We start from the raw sequence: 13,617 nt of genomic DNA on the forward strand, positions 1-13,617 counted from the left end.
TTGGATTATACTTATTTACAAAATATATTAAAAATATCTATTTTTTATTTTAAAATTATCGTAAATTTATCATAAAACTATAAAAAATCAATTATCCTAAAAATATATCAATTTTCATATAAAATTATCTTAAATTATCTACAAAAATTATTACACTCGAATTATACTCGCGTCTTATACTTAGGTTATACTCTTTCACATAACATATTAAAAAATTTATTAATTTTTATATAAATTTTTTTCTAGATTTATCATAAAACTAAAAAGCTCAAGTTGTCCTATAAATATTATATATATATATAATTATCCAAAAATATATTTTTATATTAACTCGATTGATTTACAATAAAGTTCCACTCATTCACATCACATGTTTAAAACATATTAATTTTTATATAAATTTATCTTAAATTCAACAAATAACTAATCACAAAATCCTATATTTCATAATTTCTCTTTTATTTATTGATTTAGTTACACTCAAAATTGAAATAAGTTACCTTCGATTAATTAACTTATTTTAATATTAATATTTTTTTAGGATAATTAATGATCAAAACCGTGAGAATTCTATTATAATTTGATGCTAACAAAAAAATTTGTTAATTTTATTTTAAATAAATTTTTTAAATTAATTTATATAAAAAAATTAATATATTATTATTATTATTATATATTATGTAAACGAGTATAACTCGATTAAAACCTAAATGTAACTTGAATACAAGGGATTCGACCTGATCCGACTCGACTCGATCGATATAAAGTAATCTAATTCAAATCTATATGATATAAACTAAATCGATTCACAGATCAATCAGAAACAATCTAGTTTAAAGATATTATTGGAATCAAAATAAAAAAAAACTAAATATAGGATAAAAGCACAGGGCTTTTTTTTCCGATAAAACAGTCATTGATTATTCCCACTTTTCCGAGTTATATTTTTTACTCAAAATTTAATCTTACATGATGCCACATCTTCATTAAATATTCAAGAGTTATTCTATTGAAAAAGCTCCAAGTGTTTGTTACCTCTAATTATATTTGGAGCTTACTATTCGCCTTCTTACTATTTACAATTCTTTTATTATTTATAATTCGTTTAAAAAATAATAAAATATTATTATTATATTATTCTCTACCCTCTAATTATATTTTTATTCTCATCTTTTCTTTTCTTTTTTTTCGTTTTCCATATCTTTTGTCTATGCATGTAGTACCATCGGATCTCTCTATCACTCACACATCTTACTAGATAATTTGTAAAAACTCAAAATATAATATCTTCTGAGTTAATATATAATTGACTTAGAAAATGATGTCTTTTATGTTATTGTAAAATATACATAGTCCTAAAAATATTAAATTATGATAATAAATATAAAAAATATTTCTTTTCTTAGTTTATAAATAGTAATCTCTTATTCATTTTTACATGCAAGCTTTTTTTTTATTCGGACGAAAGCAGTCCCGACTTTTACTAAAATGACTTGACTACATACGTTTACTTTCTAATAATAATAATAATAATAATAATAATAAAATTACAAGAGATTCTCCCAAAGGGACATATCTTCTGTTGGGTCTCCCAACTTTGCTCACAGAATCAATCTGCTATACGAGATAGTTCAATAACGTTACTGCACATACCAATGAAAGGAACAGAAGACTGTTTGGCTTTTTGATTGATGAACTTCCTGCAAAATGATATGATAATGTTAGAACTGGTTCTACTAGTATCAAGGGAAGTATAAGTGAGCATTTATAATTTTTATTCAACAAGCTTTCTTAATTAAACAAGCATATGGACAGTTGAAGTAGAAAATTATTTTTCTTATATGCTATTCCATGGATATTGTTTGTTCATTCACAACTGGAGGAAGGAATTAGTGGAATTCTGAAAATAGAAAACTACTGCAAGACTTCCTAAGCAGAATATGAGCTTTCTTCTCAAGCTCCAAAATGAAACATCTAAAAAAGTAAAAGTGTTCTTAGAAATTTCTGACTGTAATTAGTTTCCGTAGCGTTTTAGTGTAACCGAGGTTTGTATTCATGAGACAGCAAATAGGTTTTATGTGGTACATGTTCTTATACCAAAGTCGGAATATGAATGCCAGAAGATCTGGATGTTTCAAATGAACAAACACAAATATATGAATGCTGAAACAGCAATCAGAATGAGATGTGTACCTACCGAAAAGAAGATAATGGTTTTTGATATTCCACTCAAAATCCCAATGCATTCTGTCATTCTTCAGTGTCCAGTAAGACCAACCAAAAGAAGCATCATCAAAGGCATCTAATTGAGCCATACCAAACATCTGATATTGGGACTGCGAGGCATTTGTCACATTCCATTCATTTACCCACTCACCTGGATGATGCACATCATGTATGTATATTAGGCATAGCTTCTAAAACGCAAGCCGGCTAAAAGATGTCATTTCTGCAAAGAATTAATTTTTTGCATAGCAGAGGAGAAAAAGATAAGAACATGAGCATTGTCCTGAGCACAATGGTAAAGCACCAAATAATGGAGATTCATACAGTACTATGGCATTGGAGAACAAAACAAACTGGTAATGCATGTAGATGTAATCATGGTGTGAGGCATCAAGCAGAATTTTAGTAATTGATAATGCTCAGATAAAAGGCAGGCACATACATTCAGGATTATATAAATGTTAAGATTTTTAGTTTCCTAATACTCAGTTGACTCAAAAGTATAACTGACATATTCCATAGAATATTATACTGCAGTCTTAGATATAAAAGCACGAACCAGAAAAGCTTACCAACGTAGACAAGAGGTCCATTTGCACTGTTCAGTGCCTGCAATTGTGGCACTCTCTTGTCATATATGTATTGAATATTCTCTGTTGCGTCCATGTTGCTAAAATATGGATCAAAGAGATTATAATAGTGCAAGTCAACGACAATATTTGACACTCCAATATTTGCCTGATAAAGCTCCATCGGATCTGCATTTCCTATTCTTTGACAGACTATAACATAAACTGTCGAAGAGTAGTTCCGAACAATATGGTACCCTCTTGTGTAATAAGAAACCAAAACATCAAGTGGAACTGCAGCTGCAGAAGGCTCATTTAAAAGTTCAATCCCTAACAGAGCAGGATGATTTGCATACCTGCAAATGATGGAACCAAATGTAACATTGATATCAGCCAGCCATAGGACTGGTTTTCTAATCCGCATTTTGTTAATGTCTCCTAATTTAATTGATATTTCTTTGGCACCCGAACTTATTCAAAATGAAAATCTTTTACTAGCTCAGTGATTTCTTTACATTACTGATGCAAGGAAACAAAATGTCGTAAACAAGAAGTTTGAATCAACAGTTATCTCAATTTGAAATTTTAAACTTCATGAGAAGGATAAAATGTAGTTTTTTTCAATCAGAAAAGCAGAATGGTAGCAACACAAAATCTTATGCTTCATAGGCATGACATGAGGATGTCATGGAAAATATCCAAGTAGATTATTATATAGTAAAAACGTTCTTGGTAGAGCATTTTCAGACCAACAAATATATGTTGAGGAAGTGGTTTAGGTTCCTTTGAAGGATTAATTGTAACTTAATGACGAGAACTTTCTGGAGAACTCCTGACTCTGATGGAACAATTCCTTTATAATATTAGTAACTGGCTTGTAGAATGACATGATCACAGTTGGACCAAAAGGAGAAAAATTACTGATTCCTGTTCTCTAGGCATGTCTCTTGAACTTCCAGCTCAACATGGACAATGGTGACATCCATTATTCAGTTTAAATGTCCACCATTATCATCGGAATTTAGCATCTGTCATCATCAATAATGTTGGATACACATCTGTGTTAAATATATATGCATAACATGGAGACTTAAAAATATCTTTAATTAGAGATGTCAAACATTAACAGTACAATAGAACTAGAAGTGGACTCTTTGATATCTGACGATCTGTAGTTTATTATTCCCGTAATTTGGCTTCTAGTGGCTTTAGACATGAGTATTTTATACTTAGTGAGTCTCTAGAGATGCTTATCAACATGGTAGTGCTGTTTTTCAATTGAGAGCATAGTTGGGGATATTAGGTACTTCATATAATCAAAAGGAAAGAACTGTTGTGCATATCAAAAGATTTCACAAATACATTATCTGAGTGTTCACTTCAGTGAGCTTCTAGACTTTGTGTAGATTCTCTTAAGCAACTACTCAACAGAAGTAATTAGTAATATTCGCTTCAGGATGCATGAACTTCCAAGGCATTAAAGACACCATAGCACCTTTTTTTTTTCCAGTTTCAGATGTCAATTAATTATCAACCAAGAAAGAACCATGTACCTTGCTGACAGGAAATCGATCACATCCAGTGTTTGTGAGATGTAATCTGGTGTTGGCCAATCTACCGAACCATCTCGACTGGCACTATGTTCCATCCCATTCTGAGAACCAGGTGCAGCATGAAGATCAATGATGCATTTCAGGTCATGAGTCCTGCATTTAAAGTAACAATCATAATCTTCATACTATGGAAAATTGTAGAGCAGCACAGAAGTTTTAATGAGATAATCACTTAGTTGTCGCAAAGAAGAGCAAAAAAACAGTAGTACTTTGCCCATGAAAATGCTCTGTCCAGAGCTGCTAAGGATCCTCCAATGAAAGGAGCTGGTGGCTCAGGATCTTTTGCAATCCACCATCCAACAGGAATTCTAACAGTATTGATACCATGCCGAGATAGGAAAGCAAAATCTTCAGCAGTAATGAAGTTGTTTCTGTGGTTCTGGACATCAGATTACAATAGTTTGTTTGCAAGAAGCAGCAAGTAAATACTTCAAATCAATATGGATGAAAAAAAGACATCTCGAACAACACTTATAGGAGGCAATATGAAAGCCTACCGCATAGATAAGGAATAACAATAAAGACTTTGATATGGTCAATCGAGCAAAAAATGTCTCACTCTTACCGTCAGGACCTCTTGAGCTTTTTCGTGTCCAAATCCATTAGCAAGCTGAAAATCTCCATGCAAGTTGTTGGCAACAACTGTCATTTCAAATGTTGCTTCATTATCATCCCATCCTGGATCACCTTGATGATTCACATCGAGCTGGTTATTCACTGTTGCCTAAAAGAGATTTTACAAATTTGAGATATTTAACCTTTTTCTATTCTTTTTGAAATATTCCACCAAAAATAATTGACAACACCAGCATGTTAATGCAAATTGCGATTAAGAGCCACAAACAATACCTGTACATAGTTACCATTTAAAAGCTTGATGTGAATCTTTGTATTATTTCTTTCGATGTAAAAGGTCTCATTCATGGCTGGTGAATCTGCTGTTGCGGAAATTGAACTTCCTCCATTATTTGATGTTAAAAATTGACCTCCAAAGCAACTAAATTGAAATTCTACTTCAGATACTCGCCATAGCTGGTGGAAAGCATCTTCAGTCAGAGTAGTTATCATGTTAGGACCAAAAATTTTCTAACTAATGAGCAATTTGGCAAAACTAAGATCACAGGATAGTTGCAAACAGTGAAAAAATTTAGATCGAAGAAATACTAAACTAAATTTACAGATATTCTTATTAAGAAAATTAGAAACAAAAACCATTAACTGACTAGCAATAAGTGCCACAATAGATATGCTCAATTGACAAGATGTCAACCCTTCTGTGATGGCACAATTTGCATATCCATGCCCCATTATGTTCAAGTAATGCTTGCCTCTTTGTGGCTGAGACCGAGTTGTGTGGTCCTTGCCCGAGATTTTATGCTAAATAATTCAACTTGTACAATTACTATATCCTCTAGTTTCACAAATAGAATTTTGCACCAGCATAGAACAGCCACTGCTTAAATATTTTGTACAATGTCTAGGCCAATTCTTAATGTCTTTTTCCACAAGCAAATAGTGTGCCTGAGCTACATGGTGTAAGTGACATATAGATTTAATCATTGATGTCTCAAACCTTGCATAGTCTAAAATAATGTTTGGATAGCATATTTAAAAAGCTTCAGTACTTGGTTTAAAAAGCTAACCGTCCATAGATATGCAAGGTTAAAACCTCAAACATCTGTCTCATCGTCGTCAGCAAACAATAACTATTATCTGTAAAGTTGAGCTTTCATTCAAATATTGTGTCAAAATTTATCTTCTTAGGGAATCTTAGCTACAAAAGATTTTTAACAAATAAAGTATGTTTTAACTTTTAGCAATACTTATCTTGTTAACACCATGAGTTTCCAGTTATCCAGATCAGACACCATAAGGCAACAGAGAAAGGGAAGACATGGCATCCATTCTGAGAAATTCTATACTAACTCGAGAACAGAGAGCACCTTGAAGGTCTCCCATGATGATGCGACGTCTCTGTCGATAGTCACATTTCCGCCTCCTCCGTCGGCTGCACTGACGTACTTCTGCAGGGCCACTGATTTCAGTTGCACTTGGGTTCCATCCTGCACACAATCATCGCCACCAAAACCAAAAGAAAAAGATGAAACCAACGACATCGACAGAGCCACTAAGAGAACCAATCGCCGCAGGCGCTAATAGCACAGAAACCCACAAGCATGTCCCCGTTGGGAATTCCATCAAACAGTGAAGGCTTGATCCATCCCTCCACCACCAGCCACCCGCCCAAGTTGACACCCCTCACCTTCGAGAAACCATCAACTAAAACCCAAGCACAATCATAAGAAACAGAGCACCAAAGCGGCAGGCACACGAGACATGGCAGAAAGGCAAGGCCTTTACCTGATGAATGCGACAATCGGAACAGAAGAAGCAAGACCATCAAGAAACCAGATGCAAGCACGCTACAGTGAATCACCTCCATTGTGGTGATCAGAAGACGTGGCCCAACTGGAGACCACAGAGCTCTTAAAGAAGACTTCTTGGACCCCTGGATGAGAAGGAAGGTGGAGGAATTTTGTGGATACCTGCCTTGAGCTCAAGTTTATGCCAAACGGAGCTCTGTAAGCATGTAATTTTTAGGGCATTATCTTGATGGCTTCACAGAACCCCTACCTGACGGGCCATTACCAACCAAAAGCTGTCAAAGGAGCTTCCTTTCGTGGTTTCCTCGCTTCCCCCCCTCCATCTATCTCTTCTCATCTTTGTGCGGAGCGGCGTGAGGCAGTGAATAAAGCGATGGAAGGAATCATCTTTGGAAAGCACATCGTCTTTTAGGAAGAACTTTGTACTTAATCTCCGTCAGTTTTATCATCTTTACCAATGAACTCCAATCACTATTAATATCCTTGGTTGATTGGGACGATGATAATAAGGTCATGAAAAATATTTTAGATATTTATATTTTATATATTTAAAATTTTAATATCGTAAATGTTGATCCCAAATCTGAGTAAAAATGATAGAAAATTACGTTAGGTCATTGATGGCTAGCATAAAACTACATCATATCTCATAAATATGATATTTAATCGATTTAATTAAGACTTATAATTTTTATTATTATTATTATTATTATATTTTTGTATATTTAAAATTAGATAAATTTGTAGAAAAAACTCTTTAAAAGTTTTCTACATAACACTCTTAATTTCAAAGTTTTCACAAATTTGTAGAAAAAACCGTCACCATTGCTATGCCTCCTTCTTGCTTGCATAAGAGCGATGAGGGTCATCGTCATCGAAGTCCCTTCTTGCTTGCATGATCTTCCCTCCCCTTTGCCACTATCATGCTTCCTTGATCGCACGAGAGTGGCGAAACCCATCATGAGAGTGGCGAAACCCATCATTATGTGCCCCCTCATTTCTTGCAAGAGAACAAGACAAATAAGGATAGACCTGATGTGATAGATATGACACAAGGATGATAGCAGACATGGTGCGTGCACGATGTAGGGTGACAGTGATGACGTAAGGGTGGTGTAAGGCGATGGTGCAGGATTAAAATATTTTTTTACGTAACTAGAGATAGATATAAATATAAATATAAATATATATATATCCATATACATATATATACATACATACATATGTGTGTGTTATTTCTATAATTTGTAAGGATAAATCTGTAAAAACACGGATAGATTATATTATCTAAAGTTCATCGGAATCAAACATGAATTGATTCGAAATAAGCATCAACAAGTGTGTCCATCCATCGCATTGACTTCACTTCACCTTTGAGCTCACCCACACTGCCCTGTTGGGGTAGAGAGATTCCCAAGGAGGGGACATGATCACGTTGTCATGTGAGATGCTGATAAGAATGTGTTTCCCACTACGGATTGCAATGCTTGGCTGCAGGTTGCTGTGGATCAACATCTTGGGATTCCTTGTGGACCGCTTTAATTAATTAACATATAACTAAATAATGTTATAAAAAAATATAAAGCATAAATAAGAAAATAAATTGAATATAAATTATCTTATTTTGACGAAGAGAATGCTGAAGGAATTTCTATCCTGATCCGACTAATTATGTAATCAATGTCTTATCTTCCTAATGATTCTCCACAATTTTGAAAGTATTTTTTTGATACTATGAATACTATGATCTTAAATACTATGATCTTCTGCAATAAATTGATTTTTACCTCATCTACATGATCTGAATTGAATCACCATGAAGCTTGGAAACAGACATAAGAATATAGGCATTTAACATATGAAGATATTATATGTACAATCTAAGCAATTTACTATCATCATATACATAGGTTGCAAGAATAACAGTCATTCACTTGAAATGAATGCGAAACCAATAAGACCACCAAAGGACACATATATTACTAATATTTTATACAAGTGAAACATATATTAGTGTAAGTATAAATGTTTTGCTTGTATCATTATGTCTTCAAATGCTTCCAAAAGTGTCCTACATATGTGCAACATATATCAGCATGCTCATAGAAGGCATTTAAGAGCCTCTAACCATCAAAGTCTAAGCAGATTATGCAGAGTCACAGCTAGCAATTCATGCAAGGGGAAACATAAAAGACATTGAAGAACACATTAAAGTCATATGTCAATCTTGCACTGCTAAGAGTTCTCATCAAATTGAGAAGAATAAAGATGTTACCTTTCTTAAATAAATATGAACTCTGCATATACCTTTCACTGGCTGCTTTTATCACCACATAGATGACACACAACATGTCAAGTAAAGGTGGTTTATGCATCATATATATAACTCATTATATGTTTTTTTTGTCTTCTTTAGTATCGACCTGCACTCGGTATCACACATCTGTGAACACTGAATCGAAGCCTGTGGAGTAACTCAAGTTTGCAGGTACTGCAAAGAAGTACTGTAAATATGATTGTATTCGGCAATGAATCATCTGGAACAGAAACATACTCTCTAAAAGTAGGAATTGGAGGCATGTTCATATCGAAAGAATTAAAATGAGTTCCTTGAGAAACGATGCACACATTTAAATAGAAGAACCAACTAACATTTCAGGTATTCTGTCAAGGCAGGATAGATTTAGACTTCCTCATATAATCTAGTTTATAGGCAATGCAATTTTGCAGTATAATGTTTTACAACATCCAACTTAGCAGCAAAAACGGAACCAATACGCATCTAATAGATACTCAGTATGTATCACTAGGCACAGATAGATGAGAAGTAAACTACAAGTACAACTGAATAATTAAATAGAATCGATTCGAAGAGAAACACATAGCATGTTGTAGAACCTGATGTATTCATGTAACACATCGAGAATGCTCGCTTGTGGTGCATACTGAATTCCATCACCTAATCAGGTTGTTTAAACTAACATAAACCAAATGGCACCACATTAGCTAAATCAACCATTATGCTTGTCGAGAAAAGAATTAAAAGTTTTTTTCATGGAAATTCAAGTCGAAGCATTATAACAAAGATTAAGGAGGCGACGTAGATGAAATGGGGGCCGAAGACAGTGCCAACCCAACAAAGAATGAAAATTGTAGTCTCATTCACCAATTTTCAAAATAATGAAAGTTAAAGAACCAAGGGTTATTCCATTAATCCTTCACCACTTTGATCCACCCAAAAAAGAGAATTTGTGAGCTTCATTTTTTGCTAATATATATTCAGACTGTTGAGCACTAAATGGTTGATAAGAAAAACCATTTGTTTCCGTGAGGTGCGACACAATGCGCACGAAGTGTTCGTTTCAATTGCCTACAAAACCTATCAGATTTGTATCACAATCACAATGTGCATTTAGAAAGGGAATAACAAGAGAAAACCAAATAAGCAAGCAAAGGTAGGCTAGAGAAGCAAACCCAAGTTTCCTCTACCACCTTCAATGATCATATAGAAGCATCGATGCATCTGACTGATTCAAAAACAAAGATGGACTTATTTCCATTACTGCAAATCTGAGTCCTCAGGTGAGGAAGTTCACTTTTGAGCTCCCTCATGATCCATTGATCATACAAACAGAAATCAGCAGCTCCAGAATTGCCTGACACCACTCATGGTATTAAAAGATCCGCAGATGCTACCAACTCAACCCACAACAGATCAAATGCTACATAGGCATGCTATGGATTCTGGCAATCTGCCCATATTTTGAGAAGAGGAACCCTCTTCCGCTGCTAGATAGCGATCTTTCTATGTCGGAATGTCCCTTATCCATAGCCCCTTCGGAGGAATTCCAGTGCTTTACCCTGTTCTTTGGAGAACTCTCTTCCTCAAAGGTCGCGTCTTTCCCTTCCTCATCAATGATGCTCTCTTCCGGTTTGACTCTGCCGAGGATAGAATTCATCAATGGAGTGTCCATTGAAAAGGATCGCCGAACCGGCTGCAATCCGAACGCCCCAACATCGCTTTGCCCTCGCGATCCGGAACTTTCAGGCGGCAGATCGAACGCTTCCGTATGGTAGATCGGAATCCTAATTGCAACAGTGCTCTCCGTTCCTCCTCCGTTTTGCTGCTCCTCCAGAGGTTGGATCGTTATAATGGCAGTCTCGTCAGCAGCAGGGAAGGCGGAGTCCAAGTCCACCGAACCACCGGAGGCAGTGATAGAAACTGCGAGGGCGACGGCGGCTGCGGGGGGCGAGGGTTCACCGTTGGGGTCGACGATGCGAACCCGACAAAGGGGGCAATTAACGTGGGCACGGAGCCAGGTGTCGATGCAGGAGACGTGGAACGCGTGGCCACACCTGGGGAGCAAGCGGACGCGCGCACCGTCGTGGAACTCGCTGAGGCACACGGAGCAGTCGGAGACGCCGTCGAGGATGCCATCACTGGCCCGGTATTCCTCCACCGCGATGGAACCGATGGTGGACTCGTCGAGGCCCACCGTCCGAATGTACCAGACATGGTGGAACGGCTCCCCGTCGCCAACAAAACCGTCATCGTCGTCGTCACCTATGGACGCCGGGCCCGTGGCGGCGACGCGGAGGGGGAAGCGGCAGCGGCGACGGCGGAGGACGGCGTAGTGTGTGATAGAGAGGAGGAGAACAGCGGCAAAAACAGCGGCGCCGATCATTAGGAGGTTGGCGAGCCGACGGTCGTGTTGGTCATCGGTGTATAGAGGAGGTAGAGGGGAGGGAGGAGGTGTCGGAGGACAACAAGGAGGAAGAGTAGCGGGATGACGGACGATGCTGGCGCTGCCCTCGTCGTCGTCGTGCCTGTGGGGCTCCTTGGATAGGATCCGACGGTAGAGTGCCATCGGAAGGAGAGCTTCCGTACAGTCCCGTGAGAGACAGAGACAGGGTGGGGGGTAGCACAGGAAGTCGTCTGTTTTTGCTTGATAAAGTCAACGTTAGTGTCAGATTACCCACTACTGACACGTGGCGTCCTCTACGTGCATGTGCCGGCGTTCGGTGACGTCGGTGGACTAAGTGGGCCACGTTTCGTCAACATTCCGCACTAACCCGCCTGACCGAACCGCTGACAAAGATGGGCCACATCTCGCCTACGTCACATGAGGTGGGCGGCCACCAAAACTGTGGGTCATATTCTGTAGGGATTTGGGTTTGAGGTGGGACACACAAAATGGAGGCAGCGATTCGCAGAGTAAATCCATGGGTACATATGATTTACCACGTCAGCATTTTGTATTTTTCCTTTTCGACAATTCGTGGTTTATCATTCTCACCTGAGTGACCTACCTTTCTTGTTATTGGAGACAAGCATGGAGCCCACATGGGACCAATGTATTGTTATTAAACGCTTTATTTGATTACGTATTTTGTGTAGACACACATATATACGTATTAGAAGTTAGTTGAATGGACATGGCAAAATTATATACTTATCATAACTCTTTACTACCAAAGTATCCTTTCACTTATATAAAAATTAATATTCAAAAAATATATTTGTGCCTATATCACCTCTGAATACAATATATTATTATGGAGCATCCAACTTGGCACAAAGTATCTCTCTTTATACACTATATGTCCATCCAAAATAAAAAAAATTAAAACACTTAATGCTCCAAAGACATCTTATTACATATTATATGCTTACTTAGGATATTACTATCAAAATATCTCATTTATCACAATCAAGTAAGGCATCTCTATGATATATTCGTCAAGCACAAAGTATATAATATTTCTTGATTGGATAAAAAATCTTCTTAGATATAATATTTTTATCTAAGACATAGACATCAAGGTGGCTAATGCGTCAAAATGGTTCAAAGCATCCATATGCTTACAATGCACCCACCTATGATTTAAGTATCAATGCGTTCATCTTAGACAGATGTATCAATAGCACTCTAAACCTTTTCTTTAAGCAAACAAAGATTTGATGATGGGAACATCACACTCCAACTTGGATAAGCTAAACCCAGGAAAACCCAATTGAGACTTAACGTATACATTCTAATTAACTTCGAATATAACAAAGTGCCAACTATACTGTAAAGAAAATATTTAGTATATTATATCTGATGACCATGATTATAAAACAAATATTATATAAATTATTTTTATGTATAGAACTGACTAGATTATATAAGAAGAATCAAATTTCTTTTTAATACTTTTGGTATACTCCTATAGGTGCCACCGAGAATTCTATTGATCGACTGTTCACATAAATAAGCTATAAGGGGATGTACGAGCTAGTCCCCATTAGCCATAGATCTTTCTTCGCCAATTGCCTATGTATAAAAGTCAATCCCCAATATCTGAACAAGAGATCTAATTTAAAAAACTCTATTATTCCCACTCTATAAAGACTAAATTTATCATTATAGGGGTTGATTCGAGAAATCCCCCCAAGTTGACCTCTTATGCAAGGTCCTCGATGAAGTTAAGGCATGCCTCGGCTCACCCCAGAACTCCCAGGAGGCTAGGGCCCATCTTAGTCCAACTCGAAAGTGACATCGAATGTTCAACCTATTAAGAAATCTGATCAGAGCATCACATACGTAGTGGAATAACATAAAAATAAAAAACATAGATTTTTCAGAAAAAAAGTATCTCGTCGTTGTGCGAAGATTGGTACGCAAAATCGAAAAACCGTATATATCAAGTGAGATTTGTTATATAGGGAGATCGTATATTCCTGAAAAATTTCAGATCTGTAGAAGCGGATGAAAGAGGTCAACTGTTCTCCTCTTTAGCGGTGATCGATATGGTAGATACGACAAAGACACTCCTTAAATC

At 36.5% G+C, this 13,617-nt stretch overlaps 2 protein-coding genes across 7 annotated transcripts; both read right to left on the bottom strand.

Moving 5' to 3' along the window:
* Positions 1-1,431: 1,431 nt before the first annotated feature.
* LOC135584433 (probable glucan 1,3-beta-glucosidase A) lies at positions 1,432-7,248 on the bottom strand. Of its 6 annotated transcripts, none has more exons than XM_065158642.1 (11): positions 7,043-7,248; positions 6,770-6,917; positions 6,582-6,688; positions 6,352-6,471; positions 5,258-5,440; positions 4,974-5,132; positions 4,618-4,787; positions 4,349-4,501; positions 2,799-3,151; positions 2,198-2,377; positions 1,432-1,700 (listed from the first exon to the last, which is right to left on the bottom strand). In XM_065158642.1, the coding sequence occupies exons 1-11, from the start codon at positions 7,127-7,129 to the stop codon at positions 1,618-1,620; spliced, it is 1,743 nt and encodes a 580-aa protein (XP_065014714.1). In that variant the 5' UTR covers positions 7,130-7,248; the 3' UTR covers positions 1,432-1,617. The 6 variants fall into 6 exon arrangements, with proteins under 6 accessions (XP_065014714.1, XP_065014715.1, XP_065014717.1 ...); XM_065158643.1 differs by having other exon boundaries at positions 6,770-6,954; XM_065158645.1 differs by having other exon boundaries at positions 6,770-6,958.
* Positions 7,249-10,320: 3,072 nt separating this feature from the next.
* LOC103992232 (RING-H2 finger protein ATL52) lies at positions 10,321-11,697 on the bottom strand. The gene has a single exon (XM_009411862.3). The coding sequence runs from the start codon at positions 11,658-11,660 to the stop codon at positions 10,515-10,517; it is 1,146 nt and encodes a 381-aa protein (XP_009410137.2). The 5' UTR covers positions 11,661-11,697; the 3' UTR covers positions 10,321-10,514.
* Positions 11,698-13,617: the final 1,920 nt, after the last annotated feature.

The sequence above is a fragment of the Musa acuminata genome, chromosome BXJ3-7 (assembly GCF_036884655.1).
Source record: "Musa acuminata AAA Group cultivar baxijiao chromosome BXJ3-7, Cavendish_Baxijiao_AAA, whole genome shotgun sequence".
NCBI classification, from domain to species: Eukaryota; Viridiplantae; Streptophyta; class Magnoliopsida; order Zingiberales; family Musaceae; genus Musa; species Musa acuminata.